Here is a 22,058-nt window from a genome sequence, read left to right on the forward strand (position 1 = left end):
GACATGACCATGGACTTACCTAGGAAGAAATGTCACTTTGATTGTGGCATGCCTCTCTAAGAACCCAATATACTACATCTGTCAATGGTACCTTCACATATTTGCAATGCCCATGAGGTGTGCACTGATTCACACCATAAAAACAGATGTTAGCTGTTACACATTTGCACTGTTAACAGTCTTGTCCTTTTCATCCTTGGCAAAGAGAACTCGATCTGATTGCAATTAAATGACAATGGTTTTCTGAAGTACTCCAGAGCCTATGTAACTATTCACACCAGAGACAGTGGCAGAGACAGTGGGTAGAGCTTTGGGCTATCGGTCATAAGGTTGAGAGGTTGAATCCTGGCTCTACCTATAACTCATCTTTACTTGCAGGGACTGAGCCTTTGGTGCATTCTGGCTTTATCCCGATCATGATTACCCCACCTGTTACCAATTCATCCACTTATTGTAGTTGCTTCAAAACAGTGTCAATAAAATATTCTATAAATCTTTCACTCTTATTCTGCCCTTTTCCCAAGTTGTTTGAGTGTGTTGCAGGTATCAAATTCAAAATGTGTTTATATTTACTACATGCAATCAAGATGGTAGGCCATAATACTGAGAGTTAATTCCTTTGTACTTTTGTCTGGTACAAAGTACATAATGCCCCAAATTTCCTGGAAATGAAGTTTGTATAACTGTAGCAAATTTGTATATGAGGGTGGGATAGTAGAGCTTTGGAACCAAATATAGTAAAGCAAAAATAAAAAGCAAAAAACTTATCTTTTAAAAAGAAATAATGCTGTCTAAACTGTGCTGATGTCAAAAATGCCTTAGCAGCTAAAACACCAGCATATTAAAACATACTTTAATATGCTGTTCTTTTTTAATGCCCAGCAGTTACTGACCCAACTCAACAGCTCACAGCACAGAACTGAGCTGATCAAAGTGGGAGTGGAACAAAGAGATATGTGCATTAAGTAGCACTCAACTCATTTATTTGCGATGATGAGGAATTGTGGAATCACACATCTGCTTCTGTGAAACATGACTAGCTATATGTACTACAAAAATTCTAATTGGGTCTGATTAAATGCAGACTAGGGCTGCACAATGATGCAGTGAATAGAACTGTCGCCCACAGCAAAAGAGCCTGGGTTTGATTTATCAGCCGGGCAGCCAGGGTCCTTATGGTGTGGAGTTAGCATGTTCTCCTTGTGTCCGAGCGGGGTTTTTCTGAGTGCCCGGTTTCCTCCCACAAGTCCAAAGGCATACAGTCAGGCTAATTAAAGCTACAATAAGTACTACTAAGTGTGAGTGTATGTGTGTGGTATGTGGACTGGTGACCTGTTCCTACCCTATGCCCAATGAATCGGACCCACTGTGACCTCGACCAGGGTAAAGCAGTGGTAAAACAGACAATGAATGAATGATTAAAAAAATGAGAACGAGGACAAAACTTTATGGTGTGGGTAAGACAAAGAATAATAAAAGCTGCAGAATAGATAAAGACCTCTGCTTGTTGCTTTAATAATTGTTGCCCCACTTTAATAATTTAACTGTCTTGAATTAAGTTCATATGTAAATGGATTGGTCCCAACCAAATTCCTAAGACTGATTTCCATTAAATCTTAAACCTGAGCTGTCATCATAGCCTAGAAAAGTGCTGGTGATTTTTTTTTTCATTTTTCCCACAATTTTCCTCCTAATTTAGTCATATCCAATTACCCGATTGCATTACACTTCCTCTCTACTGATGTTGACCTCCACACACGCCCCCTCAGACACGTGTGCAGTAGCCGACTGCATCTTTTCACCTGCACACATTCATATGTGGATCAGCTTTGTGTACGGAGAGTCACACCCTGATCCCCATTATCCCTCTTCTCTGTGCAGGTACCATTAATCAGCCAGCAGAGGTCGTAATGGCATCAGTTATGAGGAATTCCCCCCGACACCCTCCCTTGAACAACAAGCCAATCGTTGTCCCTGTAGGCGCCCAGCCTGCCGGTAGCAGAGATGAGATTCGAACTGACAAGTTCGAGTCAGCTCTGGTGTGCTAGCGTGTTTTACTGCTGCGCCACCTGAGCGCCCAAGCTAATGATTTTTGATGGTGAAAAAAAAAAATTACATCCAGATCCATGAGGTGTGTCTCATCAACAAATAGGAAGATTGTCTAGGTCCAGGTGAGCACTTTTGACTACAGATTGACCAGAACATTCTATAAATACTTAAAAAAACAAACAAACTTGTTTAACTATACGCAGCGTCTTTTTCAGTCTTCTGTCTCTGGAGTGTCCGGGTTGAGGTTCTCCTTAAGTCGTTCTTGCAGGCTACCTACTGCGAGCCTCATCTGGTCCTCCGCTCCTTGTAGGGATTTTACCTCCATGCCATAAAAGATGTACAGCAGGAGAGCAGAAAGAAGAATGGCAAAGCACAGCGCCCCCAGGAGGTAGAAGGATGCTTTGGGGAATGGCTGTTCAGCTCCCAAGGAAAAACATGGCACAGCTGCGATTGCTAGCTCTAGTAGGAGCAGGGCCAGACCCATAATCCCTGTACGAGCAGCCGTGTAGCGCATGCGCTCAGCGCAGTGCAAACCCACTTTCACCTCCGTACGAGCCTCCGTTACAGTGTTTATCAGGTCAGAAAGCTTATCTAAACAACAACCAAACACAAACAAATAAGAACTGTTTAAAGCACAATAATAAAAACGGCTGCAAATGTTATGAGCCTGAGCATGAATACCTGCAGTGCATTCATTTTTCCGAGTGGAGTCTTCTTTCTCTTCTTCTAAAGGTGAAAGCAACAGCTCGGCGTTTAAAGCTTCATGGTCAGAGTAAGGGAATGGATGGCCAGGGACTGAGCCTTTAGTAGTAGACAAAGATTCACAGCTAACATTTGCCCTCTTGGTTCCCTGTTAATGAAAGAAAAAGGTAATTTATCTGTAACCTCCATGTGCAGCACAGACAGCAGCTAGACGGGCTGGGCGTGACTCAGTAAGGTCCTGGTAGGTTGTTACAGGTATCTGGAGCCATGCTGACTGCAGTGCATCCCACAGCTGCTGGAGGGTGCGTGAGGGAAGATCCATAGAGCGAACACTATGATCGAGGTCCCACAGATGCTCAATTGAATGCAAGTCTGGGGAACTAAGGGGGCCAGGGTAGTACTTGGACTTGGTCATGCTCTTCCAACCAATGTCAGACATTTCTAGCCATGTGACATGTCTCATTGTCTTGCTGGAAGATCCCATCCACCCCAGGAAAGACAATTTTACCCATGCTACTTCTACCCACTACAGCAACAAGGGATATATGTGCAGAATAACTATCGCACACCTTATATACCCACCAAGCCAGCTCACAGAACATGACTTCCTTCATGAGCTACACGCTGTCGCCGTTGAAAGTAGAAAGTGGTCATAATAATGTGACTGTGTATAATACATATATTTCCAACAGCTAATGTTTAATATTTAAAATGAGTGTAGCTGCAGGTATCAGTCCACAAAGAGACAGCTGGTGTTGTGCTCAGCTCCTACCCTACATTCGGACCAGCAGCGATACGACTCGACAAAGTTACTGACTGTCATTTATTTTTAATTAGAGATGACGACTTCCGGTGACAGGTAGCGGAGCAAACCCTGGCTGCGTAAAGTGGGTGGAGTTGGCAATGTGAAAATTTATTTATTAGGATTTTAATCAGATTCATCAGTTCACAAGTTTAATGTCAAACGCAGTCATGGACAATTTTGTATCTCCAATTAACATCACTTACATGTCTTTGGACTGTGGGAGGAACCTGGAGCTCCCAGAGGAAACCCACGCAGACACAGGGAGAACATGCAAACTCCACACAGAAAGGACCCGGACCGCCCCACCTGGAGGTCGAACCCAGGACCTTCTTGTTGTGAGGTGACAGTGGTACCCATCGAGATACAGTTTTTTTACCTAATTAGATTCTAATTAGAAATTTCAAGAGCAAGGATAATGAAATGACAATGATTAATAATTTAAAAATACATACCTTAAAGAAAATGTAGTCTATACGAACTCCTCCTCCAAAAGGAATTAGCTCTGGTGTATGTGTAAAGAGGTTTTCTGTGATGTGTGTGAATCCCTGTTCACATCCCTGGAATTGCACACAGTATAAAAACGTTACTGATTAGATTATCACATGCACATAAAGGTCTGGGTAATAAAGCACATTTGTTATTATTTACTGCATACTTTCAGATGGGTTTAGTTTCTGTTCTTACATCAAAGCTCTTTGTTTCCTTGAAGGAGTCGCTGAGTCCAGTGTAGCTGCGCAGCAGTCTGATGCCAAGGTCTTCTGGGTGCATGTTCAAATCCCCCCCTAAAATCACAACATCTGCTCCAGCACTCGTGTGCCTGAGTGGGGAAGTGCAAAAATTCCAAATAAGAAAAGCTAATCTTTTAAAATAACTTTTAATATATTGTCAACTATTATTATATTGTCATTTAAATAATTTCACTCTGAGTAAATAAAGTATGTATGCATGTACAGTGTATCACAAAAGTGAGTACACCCCTCACATTTCTGCAGATATTTAAGTATATCTTTTCATGAGACAACACTGACAAAATGACACTTTGACACAATGAAAAGTAGTCTGTGTGCAGCTTATATAACAGTGTAAATTTATTCTTCCCTCAAAATAACTCAATATACAGCCATTAATGTCTAAACCACCAGCAACAAAAGTGAGTACACCCCTAAGAGACTACACCCCTAAATGTCCAAATTGAGCACTGCTTGTCATTTTCCCTCCAAAATGTCATGTGACTTGTTAGTGTTACTAGGTCCCAGGTGTGCATAGGGAGCAGGTGTGTTCAATTTAGTAGTACAGCTCTCACACTCTCTCATACTGGTCACTGAAAGTTCCAACATGGCACCTCATGGCAAAGAACCCTCTGAGGATCTTAAAAGACGAATTGTTGCGCTACATGAAGATGGCCAAGGCTACAAGAAGATTGCCAACACCCTGAAACTGAGCTGCAGCACAGTGGCCAAGATCATCCAGCATTTTAAAAGAGCAGGGTCCATTCAGAACAGACCTCGCGTTGGTCGTCCAAAGAAGCTGAGTGCACATGCTCAGCGTCACATCCAACTGCTGTCTTTGAAAGATAGGCGCAGGAGTGCTGTCAGCATTGCTGCAGAGATTGAAAAGGTGGGGGGTCAGCCTGTCAGTGCTCAGACCATACGCCGCACACTACATCAAATTGGTCTGCATGGCTGTCACCCCAGAAGGAAGCTTCTTCTGAAGTCTCTACACAAGAAAGCCCTCAAACAGTTTGCTGAAGACATGTCAACAAAGGACATGGATTACTGGAACCATGTCCTATGGTCTGATGAGACCAAGATTAATTTGTTTGGTTCAGATGGTCTCAAGCATGTGTGGCGGCAATCAGGTGAGGAGTACAAAGATAAGTGTGTCATGCCTACAGTCAAGCATGGTGGTGGGAATGCCATGGTCTGGGGCTGCATGAGTGCAGCAGGTGTTGGGGAGTTACATTTCATTGAGGGACACATGAACTCCAATATGTACTGTGAAATACTGAAGCAGAGCATGATTCCCTCCCTCCGGAAACTGGGTCGCAGGGCAGTGTTCCAGCATGATAATGACCCCAAACACACCTCTAAGACGACCACTGCTTTATTGAAGAGGCTGAGGGTAAAGGTGATGGACTGGCCAAGCATGTCTCCAGACCTAAACCCAATAGAACATCTTTGGGGCATCCTCAAGCGGAAGGTGGAGGAGCGCAAAGTCTCGAATATCCGCCAGCTCCGTGATGTCGTCATGGAGGAGTGGAAAAGCATTCCAGTGGCAACCTGTGAAGCTCTGGTAAACTCCATGCCTAGGAGAGTTAAGGCAGTTCTGGGAAATAATGGTGGCCACACAAAATATTGACACTTCAGGAACTTTCACTAAGGGGTGTACTCACTTTTGTTGCCGGTGGTTTAGACATTAATGGCTGTATATTGAGTTATTTTGAGGGAAGAATAAATTTACACTGTTATATAAGCTGCACACAGACTACTTTTCATTGTGTCAAAGTGTCATTTTGTCAGTGTTGTCCCATGAAAAGATATACTTAAATATCTGCAGAAATGTGAAGGGTGTACTCACTTTTGTGATACACTGTACAGTGGGGGAAATAAGTATTTGATCCCCTGCTGATTTTGTAAGTTTACCCCCTTACAAAGACTTGAACAGTCTATAATTTTTATGGAAGGTTTATTTTAACAGAGAGAGACAGAATATCAACAAAAAATCCAGAAAAAAAACATTAAATAAAAGTTATAAATTAATTTGTATTTAATTAAGGGAAATAAGTATTTGATCCCCTACCAACCAGCAAGAATTCTGACCCCCACAGATCGGTTATGTGCCCATGAGGCACACAAATTAGTCCTGTCCCTGTATAAAAGACTCCTGTCACAGAATCAGTTCTTCCGTTCAAATCTCTCGACCACCATGGGCAAGACCAAAGAGCTATCAAAGGACGTCAGGGACAAGATTGTAGACCTGCACAAGGCTGGAATGGGCTACAAGACCATCAGCAAGAAGCTTGGTGAGAAAGAGACCACTGTTGGTGTGATAATTCGAAAATGGAAGAAATACAAGATCACAGCCAATCACCCTCACTCTGGAGCTCCATGCAAGATCTCACCTGGTGGGGTAAGAATGATTCTGAGAAAGGTGAGGTCAGTCCAGAATTACACGGGAGGAGCTTGTCAATGATCTCAAGGGAGCTGGGAGCACAGTCACCAAGAAAACCATTAGTAACACACTTCGCCGTAATGGATTGAGATCCTGCAGTGCCCGCAAAGTCCCTTTGCTCAAGAAGGCTCATGTACAGGCCCGTCTGAAGTTTTCCAATGAACACCTGAATGATTCAGAGAAAGCTTGGGAGAATGTGATATGGTCAGATGAGACCAAAATTTAGCTCTTTGGCATCAACTCCACTCGCCGTGTTTGGAGGCAAAGAAATGCCCGGTGGGGATGGTGTTCTTGGGGTCATATCCAGCATTTCTCTGCTCCCAGCTCCCTTGAGATCATTGACAAGCTCCTCCCGTGTAATTCTGGACTGACCTCACCTTTCTCAGAATCATTCTTACCCCACCAGGTGAGATCTTGCATGGAGCTCCAGAGTGAGGGTGATTGACTGTGATCTTGTATTTCTTCCATTTTCGAATTATCGCACCAACAGTGGTCTCTTTCTCACCAAGCTTCTTGCTGATGGTCTTGTAGCCCATTCCAGCCTTGTGCAGGTCTACAATCTTGTCCCTGACGTCCTTTGATAGCTCTTTGGTCTTGCCCATGGTGGTCGAGAGATTTGAACGGAAGAAACTGATTCTGTGACAGGAGTCTTTTATACAGGGACAGGACTAATTTGTGTGCCTCATGGGCACATAACCGGTCTGTGGGGGTCAGAATTCTTGCTGGTTGGTAGGGGATCAAATACTTATTTCCCTTAATTAAATACAAATTAATTTATAACTTTTATTTAATGTTTTTTTTCTGGATTTTTTGTTGATATTCTGTCTCTCTCTGTTAAAATAAACCTTCCATAAAAATTATAGACTGTTCAAGTCTTTGTAAGGGGGTAAACTTACAAAATCAGCAGGGGATCAAATACTTATTTCCCCCACTGTATGTACGTATTTATCTATCTAGCTATCTCAGCAGACTCAGTCTCCAGCCAACCGGTGGCAACACCGAGTTCCGAACCAAGGAGTTCAGAATCTCAGCGCTGGTGTGCTAGCGGAATATCCCGCTATATATGAGTTACTGTGATTTCTGCCCAGTGACTTTAGTATATATTTCGATATATACCATTTGATTAGTATTAGGAGTACTCTGGTATCCTCCCAGGTCCTAAAGACATGCCAGTAGGTGGCTTATTTAAACAGTCTCTAGGTTTAAATAAGTAAGTAAATGGATGAGTGTGTGATCCCTACATCCACCATGACACTGATCATAAGTGCATTCTCAGAATGAGCACACCACAGAGCATCATTGTATGAATCAGTACTGCTTCGAGGCTCAGGGTATCAAAGTTCAGTTTAATTACATTACTGTTACAGTACATTTTAAAAATAGGCAAAATGTCCTCTCACTGGACAAAAAAAAAAGGTTTTTTAAGCCTGTACACCCATCTCACACCCCCACATCTGTAAGGATTTCTATACAGAGGAGAGGAGAAACCTACTAGAGTGCCCCCTAGAGGAGAAACCTACACTTGCTAAAAGGGAGTAAGTAAGTGCATATACTACAACTGAGGTCTATTATATTGTTTGTACATCTAGTTCAAGCCCCACCACTGCCAGATTGCCACTGTTGGGCCCTTAAGCAAGGCCCTTAACCCTCATTTGCTCAGACTCATACTGTCACAGTACTGTAAGTCACTTGGGATAAAAGTGTCTAATGCTGAAAATGTAAATGTAAGGAGAAATGGGAAGTGGTTTATACCTTATAAAATGTTGAAGATCCCAGGCCTGCACCACCCTGTGGGGAAGGTAGGAGTCCTGCTCTCTACTATACTCAGCATGGAGCTGTAGAAAGAATGAACAGAGCTTTACCTTAGAAGAAAGTATACACACACACACACACACACACACACACATATGTATGGACTTACATGGGTGACGTAGACATGGACCTTTAATCCACTGATATTCAGCAGTACTTTTCCAACAGCTTTGCCCCCAAACCAGTCTCCATGATGGGCCTGACACAGATGAAATCAGACCATCATTTACCCAGCATAACTATTTTATTTTTATCATTTTCATTAACCGATTTATCGCTCGATATCCGAACCCAGATCTCAGTGGTGGTGGGCTAACCTAATAGACCACTGCATCACCTGACGTCAACTTGACTATATGTCATCGTAATGTACATACTTGCCCTTTTTTATACACCAATGCCCTTGTAGAGAAAAAGTACCACATTTGTTATTATGTACACACTTTAGAAGTTCTCCATACACAATAAATGTATAAATGTTTGTTTGTTTATTAGGATTTTAACGTCATGTTTTACACTCTTTGGTTACATTCATGACAGAAACGGTATTTACTGGTTACTCAAGATTCATCAGTTCACAAGTTTATATCAAACACAGTCATGGACAATTTAGTATCTCCAATTCACCTCACTTGCATGTCTTTGGACTGTGGGAGGAAACCGGAGCACCCGGAGTAAACCCACGCAGACATGGGGAGAACATGCCAACTCCACACAGAAAGGACCTGGACCGCCCCACCTGGGGATCGAACCCAGGACCTTCTTACTGTAAGGTGACAGTGCTACTCACTTAGCCACCATGGAGTAAGTAAAACTTCAAAAATGCCATTTGTTACCAGCCACCAAGGACATGCATTGTTCTGTGGGATTCATCTACATATTACGACTAACTATAAATATAAAATCCCTTTTAAGTGTTCCAAAAATATCCCTCCAGCGTTCCTCCAAAATTATTATTGTTATTTTATTTTGTTTATGCATTTTCTCCCCTTTTTCTCCCGACTTTTTAGCGCACCCAATTACCTGATTGCATCACGCTTCCTCTCCACTAATGCTGACCCCCGCTCTGATTTGAGGAGAACAAAGCTAACCCACGGCCCCTCCGACACGCGGGCAGCAGCCGTATGCATTTTGTTACCCACACTAGGAGAATGCATATATGCGAATTAGCCTTGTGTACAGCGAGAAACACCCTGACCCACACTCTTTCCCCGCCTCTGTGCAGGTGCCATCAATCAGCCAGCATAGCCAGCATAGTGCATCAGTTACAAGGAGTCCCTATCCGGCTTAATACCCCACCCTATATGAACAACACACCAATAGTTGCTCATGTAGTCGCTCAGCCCAGCCGGATGGCAGAGCTGAGATTCGATATGATGTATTCGAAATCCCAGCTCTGGTGCACTAGCGTGTGTTTTTACCTCTGCGCCACCTGAGCTGCCCTCCAAAATTATTTTAATGAGCAAAGAAAAACACACAAGACTAGAAACTATTCCAAAGCAAAGATTTTAGATGAAAACGAAACGCTCCCAATGTTATTTGTTTTAGTGGAGAAGGATTATTTTGAACTTTTAAAAGAATGTTGTGGTTATAACAGTCTGATTTTTACTTACCATGTAGGGATAACCGTTTAGCGAGTATTTGTACAGAAAGACATCATGGATTCTGTGTCGGGAAAAGACTGCCAGTCCACTGCCAAAAAATCCACTACAGAGCAGATGCACATTACACAGAAAATTACACATGTTAAACTGTACAGTTGTTTTTATATTCTAGATTGCTGAACAATTATATTAAAATACAATAATATAATACTGAACTTCATTAAGATTTAGATTACTTCAGAGACATCAACTGAAAAAGCTTAAGTCTGCTTGTGATGTTTTATCCAAATCTAGTTTATAAAAAGTTAACAAATATAATGCTACAGTTACCCATTATAGAACAGCTAGTTCCGACAAAGCAATCTGATAATAGCAGATTTGTTTTATAATCATTTTGCTGACAAACGGCTGACAGTAGTGATGGCTGACAGTAAAACCACAAATAAGAGAAAACTGGTGGATATAACTTGTTTGCCAGATTTTCAAGAAGGATGTGATACTTTCACTGATGTTAGTCCAACATCAGTCCTAAAGCACCTTAAATCATTATTCCCTTTAACTGCAAAATGATCTGCAGGGAGCCCGAGGTGTAATCGCCAGTCAGGTGTCGCATACAGACACAATTGGCTATGTCTGAGGTGGGGGGGATAGTCAAGGCCTTCATGATGAATTGGCATACTGTTCGGGTGTGTTACTGCATTACGCCCGGTGATTCCAAAATAGCAGACCCATTGCAACCCTGACCAGGATAAAGCAATGGTAAACTATGAAGATAATTTTTTGAAGCTCTGATACTTCATTCTAAACCTAATGTTTTTTTCCTTGTGTACGTTGTAGCTTGTTTTACTTCGTAGTTCAGACATGTCAGATGATCAAAATGATGCTTTTATGAAGATTTTACTACTATAGTATTGATAGTTATCATAAAAGGTAAATATTTAATAGAATAGGATTGCAAAAATATGAAAAATAAAGATCATTGGGTTGCCAATCCCAGTACCCACTGACTGACATTTATAACTAAAACATCATGCACTGGTTTACGTGTCATTTTGTGTTGCACAAGAACAAACCACTTGTTTGTGGAACTACATTTTTTGTAAGATATTAAAGTGGGTTCTAGTGCTTTAGAATTCTCTTCACTTTGAGAATATGTTGAGTAAAATCAATATAACACCTGAGGTCATGTGTTCTTGTAAATAATAAGCCATCTGTGATAATTTATTACTCTGTTGCTTTAATATATTAAACTGAATAAATTGTTCACTTTCTACACAAGCAAAAATCTATCAAATTTGCTGTATTCTTACCTTTTAAAATAATAGGAATATTGGTGTGTGCTGCCAAGCTTGGTTTTCAAGAAGTTGAAGTCTTTTTCACTCCAAACCTGTTAACACAGTTCAGAGTCAGAAAAGGCAAACAACAGTCTCAGTGTTTTTCCTATTTTATTCTTTACTAATAACAAGATTCACTTTACAAGATTCAACACTGACAGGTGATAAGAAGTGACCACAAATTGGACACAAGTTGGAGTGGGTTGTGTGGTGATCTGGCTCTCATTGATCAGACTGGGGGTTGTACAAGTGGCAGCAGATTCACAGTCAGGAATTGAAAATGACTAGATTGGGGGTTAAAGGGAAAAATACTAAAACCAATACAGCAAAAATGCACATTGCACTTTTGTTGCAATTAATATTATATTGGAATGTCTTTTAAACTAAAGATATCACATCAACACTCCAAATTTATGAAAGCACAAAATGTAAATCTGAAACCTCAGAGTGCTACAGAACATGATTAAGAAACTGTACAAGAGTACAAAAGAAAAAAAAATGCAGCCATGCCTAAAGTCAGAGAACAAATTGGCCTTTACTCTAACGGTGCAATTACATGAGAGGCAGCAAAACTGCTTTTGCGTCGACTGTGCCGTTATTTCCTATGGGGTGTGGCGGTGCTGCTTAGCTTGTCGATAAGCGGAACGCAACCCACACTTTTGGTGCATTGGGCTTGCAATTTATGTGCTTGCCGCAACAGTAAAAGTTTACCTGATTGAACTTTGACCCAGTTTGCCGCTGACCTTTTCAAAGCACCTCCAATGAAACAAACTGTTTGATATGACACAGTATAAGTGGCAGTACAAACAACGCTTAACAAGAACAAAGCTTAACGTGACATTGCATTAAAACAACAAGTGAAGAATTTCATTAGTGAAAAGAACTTATGAGCAGTAATAATTAAGAGAGGTTTAGTGTTCCTATGTTATTCTTTTAATAAATCAAGTTAAGCTTTTATTAATGATAAGCATTTTAGACTCCCTCAAAAAGCTGATTCTTACAATTTCTTAGAACCTCGAGCTATAACACAAGTTTAAAAGTGAAACAGTGAGGAAAATCCAGATAAACACAGATACATGTAGATGCTTTCAGAGTAAATTTGACAGTTACTTAACACAAATGTATATTCGTCTCATATTTGCACTTTCATAATGTTTTAGCACACCGTTTAAGCCAGGCATTGAGCAAAGCAGCAGTTTGTGCTGAGGCTGGCAGTGAGCAAAGTGCAAAATGCTTCTCATGTGTATGCACCCTAAGCCTTACACAAATGTAACTGATGATCATTGTCAAGAAAAAAATGCACCAAATTCCAGTAAGCTAAAGGCTTAAACCGCACTTTATTTACTACACACTGGTCAAAATAACAATTTTAGGAACAATGGACAAGAAATGTACCCCAATAATAAGCAAAAAGTGTTGTAACAAGCCCACATGCCAAGAAGATCGGCAGTGTGGCTCAGTTACAGAATCATGTCCTTCTGCCTTCTCCAATATGGCCGGCAGATGATTGACAAGTCAGTCAGTTCCTCTCAACTGACAGTCCCCCGTGCCTCATTAAGCATTAATTCGCTCCAGATGAAAGTGTTTCTATACATCACGGTTTCTCACTGACAAATTTGCCAGCTCCTCTGCTATGAAACCTGCTTTCTCTGGACCTGTGATGCCGGGCTCGGCACAGGTCAGGTCCAGTTTTCTGGTAGCGTGAGATGCCAGCTTACTTAATCTTTTTAATTGAACTCAGACAGCATTGCGGCATTTCGTTTTATTCCAGGAACTGGGTTGTCACAGACAGCCAGAGTACACAGTATTACACATGTATCACAGTATTTATAAAACTAGGGTGTGTTCGTCTAACACATTAGATAGTGTTTTACAGCATTTATCAACTACGGTTTTAGTTAATGATTAATGGCTACGGTTGCACACCATGTGTTACCGCACCTGTCAAGATGTCATGTATACTGCAAGATTTAATCTTTAGCCAAGTAGACCTATTAATCAAGTTACTATGTTTGTTTTTATAAATGTAATCTTGTTTTAAGTCATTATAGGCATATAATATCACTCTAGCTAAACATGAATACATTGGTCATTACTGATCCATGCTGTTGTTGGAATGGTAAATAAAAGAACGGTTAAAAAGGTACTTAGGGTCCTTGAGTTCACCGGTGCTGTAGGTCACTGTCTATGAGGAGTTTGGTGTGTTTTCCCAGTATTTCAATGGGTCTCCATTGAGTATTACAGTTTCCAAGTAAGGCATGCAATAAATAACTGTTAGAACCTCCTTAATTACCAATAATGTTTATTGTACCTGCTAATCAGGTGATAAGGAGAAATTCCAGACTCACTTTTCTCATTCTTGCAATAACAGCTTTCTACAAGGTCAGGTCAGTTTAACAATTCTGTTGATTCACTTTCCTGTTTTGGATCATCTCGTTGCATACTTCAAATTCTGAATTAGGTGATTTACTCACTTTGACTTTCTCCTGTGAAATTAGTTAATACGTTTTATATGTATTGTTCCCTTAATGATAACAAGCTATCCAGATTCTATTTAAAATGCATATTAGCAGATTCAAGCTTCAGGTTCACATAATTATACATAATTATTAATTTGGCTGCTTCAGTCTAGGGTTGCCACAGAAGATGATTCATTCAGATATTTGATTTGGCACAGTTTTTACCCTGGATGCCCTTCTTGACGCAACACTTGGGACAGGCACTAAGTGTGCATTGATATGTCCACCCCCCAAATGGGTTAGGGATAGGGCTAGGTACCGCCATGTGCCTTCTGTATTTGTGAGCACAGCCCAGAATTCAAACCCCTGGAACTCGGGCAGTGTTGTTGCCAGCAGAGTCTCTTATTATGTCACACATTGGCTGCGCTTACACCACACAGTGCTATCTGCCGGTCGGGTGTCTGCATGGACAGAACTGGCTACTGTCTGATATGGCGGCTATAAAACAGCCTCTCAGTTGCATCAGGAAAGGCATCCGGTATAAAAACAGTGGCAAATTTGGACCAGATCCGCGGTGGCATACCCTAAATACAGGAGCAGCCGAAAGAATAAAATGCAAGAAAAAAACAAGTAAAAAAAAAAAAAGAGTATATTTATTTATTTATTAGGATTTAAACATCATGGTTTGGTTACATTCATGACAGAAACTGTAGTTATTCGTTACACAAGATTCATCAGTTCACAAGTTTAATGTCAAACACAGTTATGGACAATTTTTATCTCCAGTTAACCTCACATGCATGTCTTTGGACTGTGGGAGGAAACCGGAGCTCCCGGAGAAAACCCACACAGACACGGGGAGAACATGCAAACTTCACGCAGTAAGAACCCGGACCGCTCCACCTGGAGATTAAACCCAAGACCTTCTTGCTGTGAAGTGACAGTGCTACCCACTGAGCCACCATGCCGCCCTAATTAAAAGTGTTAATGCCATCTTAAGTGTCTAGAACATTTGTTGTGTAATTTAAGAAGTCTGGTTTTTAACCAGCCCAAACACTGCCACATCACCCCACTGCTGCGTTCTCTTCACTGGCTTCCTGTAGCTGCACGCATTCAGTTTAAAACACTAACGCTCGCCTACAAAGCCAAAAATGGACAGTTAAACGTTTTATTAATTTTTTATTTTGTACTATGATTTTGATAGGGTATGAGGATTTTTCTATAGGCACTATAATCCCTTACCTAACCTTATAGTCAAAGGCTGGGTTTAAAAAAACCATACTATAAATACCCCTCTTACTAAACCTCACCCAAACACAGAATGTGGTATGCAGTGAGTACAACAATAAACAGCAAGCATTTAGATTTTTAAGTGTGCTGACGTAGCAATCTTCATGGCATAGTCACAACTGTCGTAACATTTTAAAATTAAAATGTGACAACAAATACTGTCAATAAGACGTAATGTGGTACAAGAATATTGTGTCAGTAAATGAGATTTTCTGGGGTTAAATGGTGTGCTTATTTTCTACGTTGATGATTCTACAGTTAATATCATCTTCTTCCTCTGGCTGCTCCAGTCATGTGTTGCCACAGCGAATTACTATCGGATTATTATCTTGCCTTGTCCTGAACATTCTACTCCGTCACACCAACCACCTGCATGTCCTTCTTCCCCACAGCCATAAATCTCCTCTGTGGCCTTCCTCTCCTCCTGCCTGGCCCTTCTCCCAATAGAACTCTCATCCCTCTTCTGCACATGCCCAAACCATTTCAATCTCTCCTCCCTAACTTTGTCTCCATAACATCCTACCTGCGCTGTCCCTCTAATAAACCTCTCCCTAATCTTTTCCACCCTTATCACTCTCAATATGAATCACAGCATCTTCATCTCTGCCACCTCTAGCTCCCTTTCCTGTCTTTTTTTCAGTACCACTGCCTCTAAGATATACAACATAGCATGCCTCACTGCTGTTATAGTAACAGGGAAAGTTTAATCATGAATCACTCCTGCCACTCTATGCCAGCCACTTCACCCTGCCTACATGTTCTATTTCACCTCTCTACCACATTCTCCAATACTTTAAACACTCAACCCCAGGTTTTTTTTAAACTAATCCACCCTTAAACAATTCCTTGCAACTTTCCACCGCCATCCCTCTCATTTTGTTCTAATTTCAATAAAAAAAAACTCTTTCCATTTTAGCTACCTGTGATGGTAAGAAAGATGAAAAATGAACTCAAACCTGTTATGCGAATTACAGCATTTGTCACATTCCTGTTCCAAAACGAAAGCTAATGAAAAATTGTCTGCATTTAGCTCAGCTTTGCCACCACATTGCAGTGTTGTCATTCATTTCACTGCAGAATTGTAACTCAAGTCATTCTTACTGGGTTTAAACATGTCACATGTCAGAAGGAAACGCTTTTGTTGGGTACAGCCCTTCTCATCAGGGTATGGGTCTGTAGCAGTACAAATAGGTTATTGAATATGACGAGATTGGGAGAGGAAAAAAATGTATGAATAGAATAAAAAAAAAAAAAAGATATTTATCACTTAATATGAATCTAAATTTAAAATGCTGGCGTGCGAAAAATTGTAGGTATGTGTAATAACCTTTATAAAAGAATTAATTAGGACATTAATTGTTTCTAAAAGAAGTAATTACAAACAAATACTTACAATCAAGCTCAAAAATTTCACATTAATAAGGCTGAGGCTTAGGTAAAGACTTTTTACAGCATTAAGTCAACACGATTACACTAACTAAAATCCTCAGTAGGATTAAATCTCGTGGTGGGTCTAAAATCCAGACTGGAATTTTAAGCACATTTTCTCTGAAGTCCTTGCACCCACTGGCTGGACCAAAATTAAATATAGTTTAAACACAACAGCAAATCTGGGGAATTAAAGATCAAAGGACAACTGCATTACTGTGTTAAAACCTAACAATGAGCAATGTAAGTTTTAAATATTTATATTTAAATATTTCATTTATTATTATCAATAGGAATGTCCCGATCAAGTTTTTTTTTTTCCCAATCTTGATCATTAATTTTGATCCCGATCCGATACCGAGTCTCAAACCGATACTTGTATTTTATATATTGTCTAGATAAGAACTAGATAATACTGTTCACACAGTGCACACTTCAAGTACATAACAGTTATTCAAATTAATTCAATGTACATGTTTAACAACTGAATAGCTCTGCAGTGCTGTAGGAAAAAAATTGCCTGCATCCAAGCTATTGCTTAATGTTCTTTAATTTTTACAAAATAAAAGAAAACAAACTTAGTGCAGAATTGTAGTAGTACAACTAGAACACTCAAAATGAAGTGAAGGTTCTTTTTGAGGAAAATCAGCATCTCTGCCGTGTTAGCGGACAGCCGGTTCCTCTTCTCATCACATAATAATAAACTCGCTGTATTCGGCTGAGTGTTTATTTTTTAGGTGCCGTATCAAATTAGTAGATCGTTTGGTTAAATGATATCTGGTTTGTTTATGAGCCACCGTACTTGTAGGCGTGTTGTAACTAAGCCAATCAGAGTGCTTGATACTGAGATGTCGTTCAGTCTTGTAACATGGTAAAGCTGTATGTTATGGTCCCTGAAGTTTTCATACTCGTATTAAAAGTTATTGTTTTGTAAACCGGAGTGATCCTTGACTCACACACCATATAAACAGTAAAATTCTACAGTAATGAACGCAGCTCTGCTACTACCGCCTCGTGAAACGCTCACATTGCAGACATTACATTTCGCTGTTGGACTCTCCGTTTACAACACCTGCTTGAACCAGTGTTTCCGCTACATGTACTTTGCGGTGGCGGCCCGCCGCTGCTTAATTATTGCCGCTGCTCCATCAGAATTTATATAATTACATAAAACCGCAATTACAAAAGCAGTGGGCTTTTATTTTTGAGTGAAGAATACAGGAAGTGGAAAAATGACGCCTACTGCGCTGCTTCTATCTCTACACACCTGACAAGCGAGCGAGAGAGGGGAAAAAAAGGAGGAGAGAGAGGGAGAAATAGAGGAGAGGAAAGAAAGAAAGGTAGATTAAACTAGCTAACGTTAAGTTAAGTTTACAATTAAAAACATTTAGAACGTTACTTTCGGTTTGGCACATACTACTGCCTAAAGAATGGAGCCTGTTTAGATTCTAAGCTTTAAAACAGTGCTGTCAAGGCTAATGTTTTCATTTTTAACACAGATTAATCATATGACCAAGTTTGACCCCAATATTTATTTAGTAAATTAAGAGATTTTAATTCAGAAATCATCAAAACTACACTGAGATAATTATAATAAAGAATAAAGAACTCTATCCAGTTTGTCATGTTTACTACACTACACGTGTATTTGTTTTATTCCTCCCCATACAAAGAATTACTAGTATTTTAACTTGTAATTTATCACAGAATATTGTTGCAATTAATAAAAGTATTAAATATAAATATAATTTGTGTTGTGCTTACATTGATTCTTTTATGTTATATTTAAAGATCCATTTATTTATGCTTTTTAATTAATTTTGCACTGCACCGGATGGGGGCCGTGGGTGTGTGGGGGGTTGAGGGTGCCTGCCACCCCACCGCTGCTAAAAAAAAATTCTAGAGGAAACACTGTGACCGCTGACGTAAAACGAAGGATCGGGCTTAGTATACCAATCGATCAGTTAAAAAATGCCTTGATCGGGCCCGATTCCGATCTTTGAGATCGGATCGGGACATCCCTAATTATCAAACATGCTTCAGTCAAATTTCAAAAGTATTAAGTGAGAAACTTTATTCTGCAAGCTGTGGACAATTTTTACTTAACCATAATTAGCTTAATGTGGTTCATGTGTAATATTTTATATCAAACAAACTCTCAAAACTACAACTGCTCAAAAACCAACTAATAAATAAATTCACAAAATACAAATGTACTTTACATTTAGAAGACGCTGTTTTTTTCTATAGTGACGTACAGTGGTGAATGTAAACAACAGAGGGTTAGGGGCCTCTGGCGAATTGGAAGAAATGGGGCTTGAACCAGCAATTTTTTTGTCACAGTTCAAAGCCCTGCCGTGGATTGGCGTCATGTCCAGGGTATCCCTGTCTTGTGCCCATAGTTTTCCTGATAAACTGTACCCACTAGGACTATGAGCAGAATGTAGCAGTTAGTTAGCAATCTAGTTAGTTATGTGTGTGTTTGTATTTCTCACCTCCTGCAGTAATACCACATCATGCTGCTCCCTGCTCAGCAGGTCTCCAATCATTGCGTAACGCTCATCACAGAGCTTACTGAGATAGCGGATTCCCCTAAAACCACAGAAATAGACACATCCCAAGTATTGAATCCCACTGCTGAAAATTGAACAGAACACATGAAGCAAGAAGGATGCAACATAATTGGACAGGATAAAGTTCTATGTAACGAGTGTTGTCCACACACAGGTTATACTTGAAACCCCCCAGTTTGTCTTCCAGTTTATCCCTGTCCCTTTAAACACACATATTTATTTTACATATATTTTAACAAATCAATAATTTAAGAACCTTAAGGTCATGTCAATCATATGTGAAATATGCTTAACGTTGCATCCTTACTCATAAAACTAGATCTAATCAACCCCAAAACCCTATGCTGTATTCAGGCACCCAGGTGGCGCAGCGGGATATTCCACTAGCACACCAGCACCGAGATTCTGAACTCCTCGGTTCGAAACTCGCCGTTGCCACCGGTCGGCTGAGCACCATCTAGCGGGCATAATTGGCAGTGCCTGCAGCAGACTCAGTGCTGCTAGGGCGGGATGACCGGACCATGTGGGTGGGGTCTTCAAACGCTCTGTAGGACCCTGATTGGCAGATAGAGAGGCATCTGTGCAGAGTGCATAGGTGAAAAAGAGTTCTGCAAAGGGCTGCGCGCAGGTCGGAGGAGGCATGCGCAGCAATATATACACCCCGACTGCAATCAGGAATCCCCCAGCAGCGGAAGACAAATTGACTATGCTAAATTTGGGAGAAAATGTATAAATAAAATAGAAAAAAAAAAAAACTATGCTGTATTCCAACCATTTTCTCCTTCCTCAGTACTGTAATGCACCTCATAATGGCTCTTGAAATTATTCATCAATGACCTTTAAGTAGTTCACTTGTAGCAGAAGAAGAAAGATTAGTGCGGAATAAATTTCCAGGGCATGTCTACCATTTACCCATCATTCTGCAATAAATTATAATTCATCTGTAAGTGCGTATGTGTGTTTTCATATGCTCACCAGCAGTTTAGAGAGAAGATGCGTAGTCTTACAGGATCACTCGCTGGCATTCTGTCAGTGTTGTAAAGTGTGGATTGCTGAGGTCAGCGTGCTTCACTCTGCAGCAGCAGCTACATCAGCACAAAGAAACGAACAGTCAGCAAGAGATGTGGCTTGGTCACTCACATGACATTACCAAGACACTGGATGATAATGACCAAAGTAAATTGCTTGAGTAGTGACATGTTCCTGATAAACATGTCTTTTTATTCCCTCATACATTTTAGAATTTATCATGTTTTGTTGTTTTTGCCTGTTGGTTGGAAAGTTATTAGCTTCCAGTGAGTCAATTTACTGGCTTTCAGGGCGTCATGTAGCCTTTTCTAACACCATTCTTTCAGCTGTCTCAATACATTTTTCTGCAACACTTCAGGGACTTGTGCCCAAGATCCAATATAATACACAGAGTAGGATGTCCATAAAATAACAGCAACCATCGTGACATATTTCACAGAACAGTATCATGTTTGAAATGCAGCCTAATTTTGTTTGCTTAACCCACATTATACAGTGACCATATTGCTACTACTTTGGGTAACTGTATTAACATTTTAGGTTAAACAATCTAAGGCAGCTACATTACATTTTGCTTATGATTTTGCGCTGTCGCCTCACAGCAAGAAGGTCCTGGGTTGGATCCCCAGGTGGGGCGGTCCTGGTCCTTTCTGTGCGGAGTTGGCATGTTCTCCTGTGTCTGCGTGGGTTTCCTCCGGGAGATCTGGTTTCCTCTCACAGTCCAAACACATGCAGTCAGGTTAATTAAAGATGAATGGGTGTGTGTATGTGTGTCTGCTCTGCGATGGACTGGCGCCCCTTCCAGGGAGTTATTGTGTGCCTTCCGCCCATTGAAAAGCTGGGATAGGCTCGAGCACCCCCCTGCAACCCTAATTGGATAAGCGGTTAAGAAAGTGAGTGAGTGAGAGTAAGTATTTTTCCATTTTCATCAACCGCTTTATCCTGGTCAGGGTTGTGGCAGGTTCAGTTTCACCGGGAATTGCCGGACGAATACCCTGGACAGGACACAATCCAATGCAGGGCTTAAGCCAGCCCAACCACCCAGACATAGCCATTCATGTCAGTGTAGATGCCTGGCCGGCTGATAGCACTGTCAAGCTCCGGATAAGGTATTAGTGATGGTGGGTTAGGGCAGAGGTTTTCAGGGAGTACCTGTCCAGGGGCAAGTCGTAGCCTAGTGGTTAGGGTGCTGGACTAGTAATCAAAAGGTCGCTGGTTCAAGCCTCACCACTGCCAGATTGCTGCTGTTGGGCCCTTGAGCAAGGCCCTTAACCCTCAATAGCTCAGATTCTATACTGTAACTGTACTGTAAGTCACTTTGGATAAAGGCGTCTGCTAAATGCTTAAAATGTAAAAATGTAAATGGTTTGGTCATACCACCGAGCCCTACCACTAGATTTTCTGGAAATTCCCTTGTCCTGAACGTATGGTAACATAAGGACAGGCTGTTCCAAACGTCAAATAATACCTGGGACCTCATAACAAAATCGTTGAATGAAATATGCAAAACAGCACATTAAAGCAACAGAAATTTTAAGTGCTGTGGACTGATTTTAGTTAAAATTGACCTCTTTGGCCACAATAAACAAAGGTATGATAAAAAAAAAAAACACAACATGTGATAAGCATGAAATGGATCTCATTATTTGGGGTTGTGTGGCAGCCAGTGACAGAAAACATTTCTAAGGTAAATGTCCCAATGGATTTTATAAAATACTGCTGAATGTGACATGGTCAGAGACATAGTCAGTCAGCTGAAAAGAGGCTTGCTTCCATAACAGGACAGTGATCAAAAGCATCCA

General features: G+C 40.7%; 1 protein-coding gene across 1 annotated transcript; it reads right to left on the reverse strand.

Annotated features, from left to right (window-relative positions):
* Positions 1 to 2,257: 2,257 nt before the first annotated feature.
* On the reverse strand, positions 2,258 to 20,252 carry smpd2b (sphingomyelin phosphodiesterase 2b). The gene is made up of 10 exons (XM_062996683.1): positions 20,203 to 20,252; positions 19,150 to 19,246; positions 11,454 to 11,530; positions 10,153 to 10,246; positions 8,649 to 8,738; positions 8,480 to 8,562; positions 4,241 to 4,373; positions 4,009 to 4,113; positions 2,731 to 2,899; positions 2,258 to 2,640 (listed from the first exon to the last, which is right to left on the reverse strand). The coding sequence occupies exons 1-10, from the start codon at positions 20,250 to 20,252 to the stop codon at positions 2,261 to 2,263; spliced, it is 1,278 nt and encodes a 425-aa protein (XP_062852753.1). The 3' UTR covers positions 2,258 to 2,260.
* Positions 20,253 to 22,058: the final 1,806 nt, after the last annotated feature.

The sequence above is a fragment of the Trichomycterus rosablanca genome, chromosome 6 (genome assembly GCF_030014385.1).
Source record: "Trichomycterus rosablanca isolate fTriRos1 chromosome 6, fTriRos1.hap1, whole genome shotgun sequence".
NCBI classification, from domain to species: domain Eukaryota; kingdom Metazoa; phylum Chordata; class Actinopteri; order Siluriformes; family Trichomycteridae; genus Trichomycterus; species Trichomycterus rosablanca.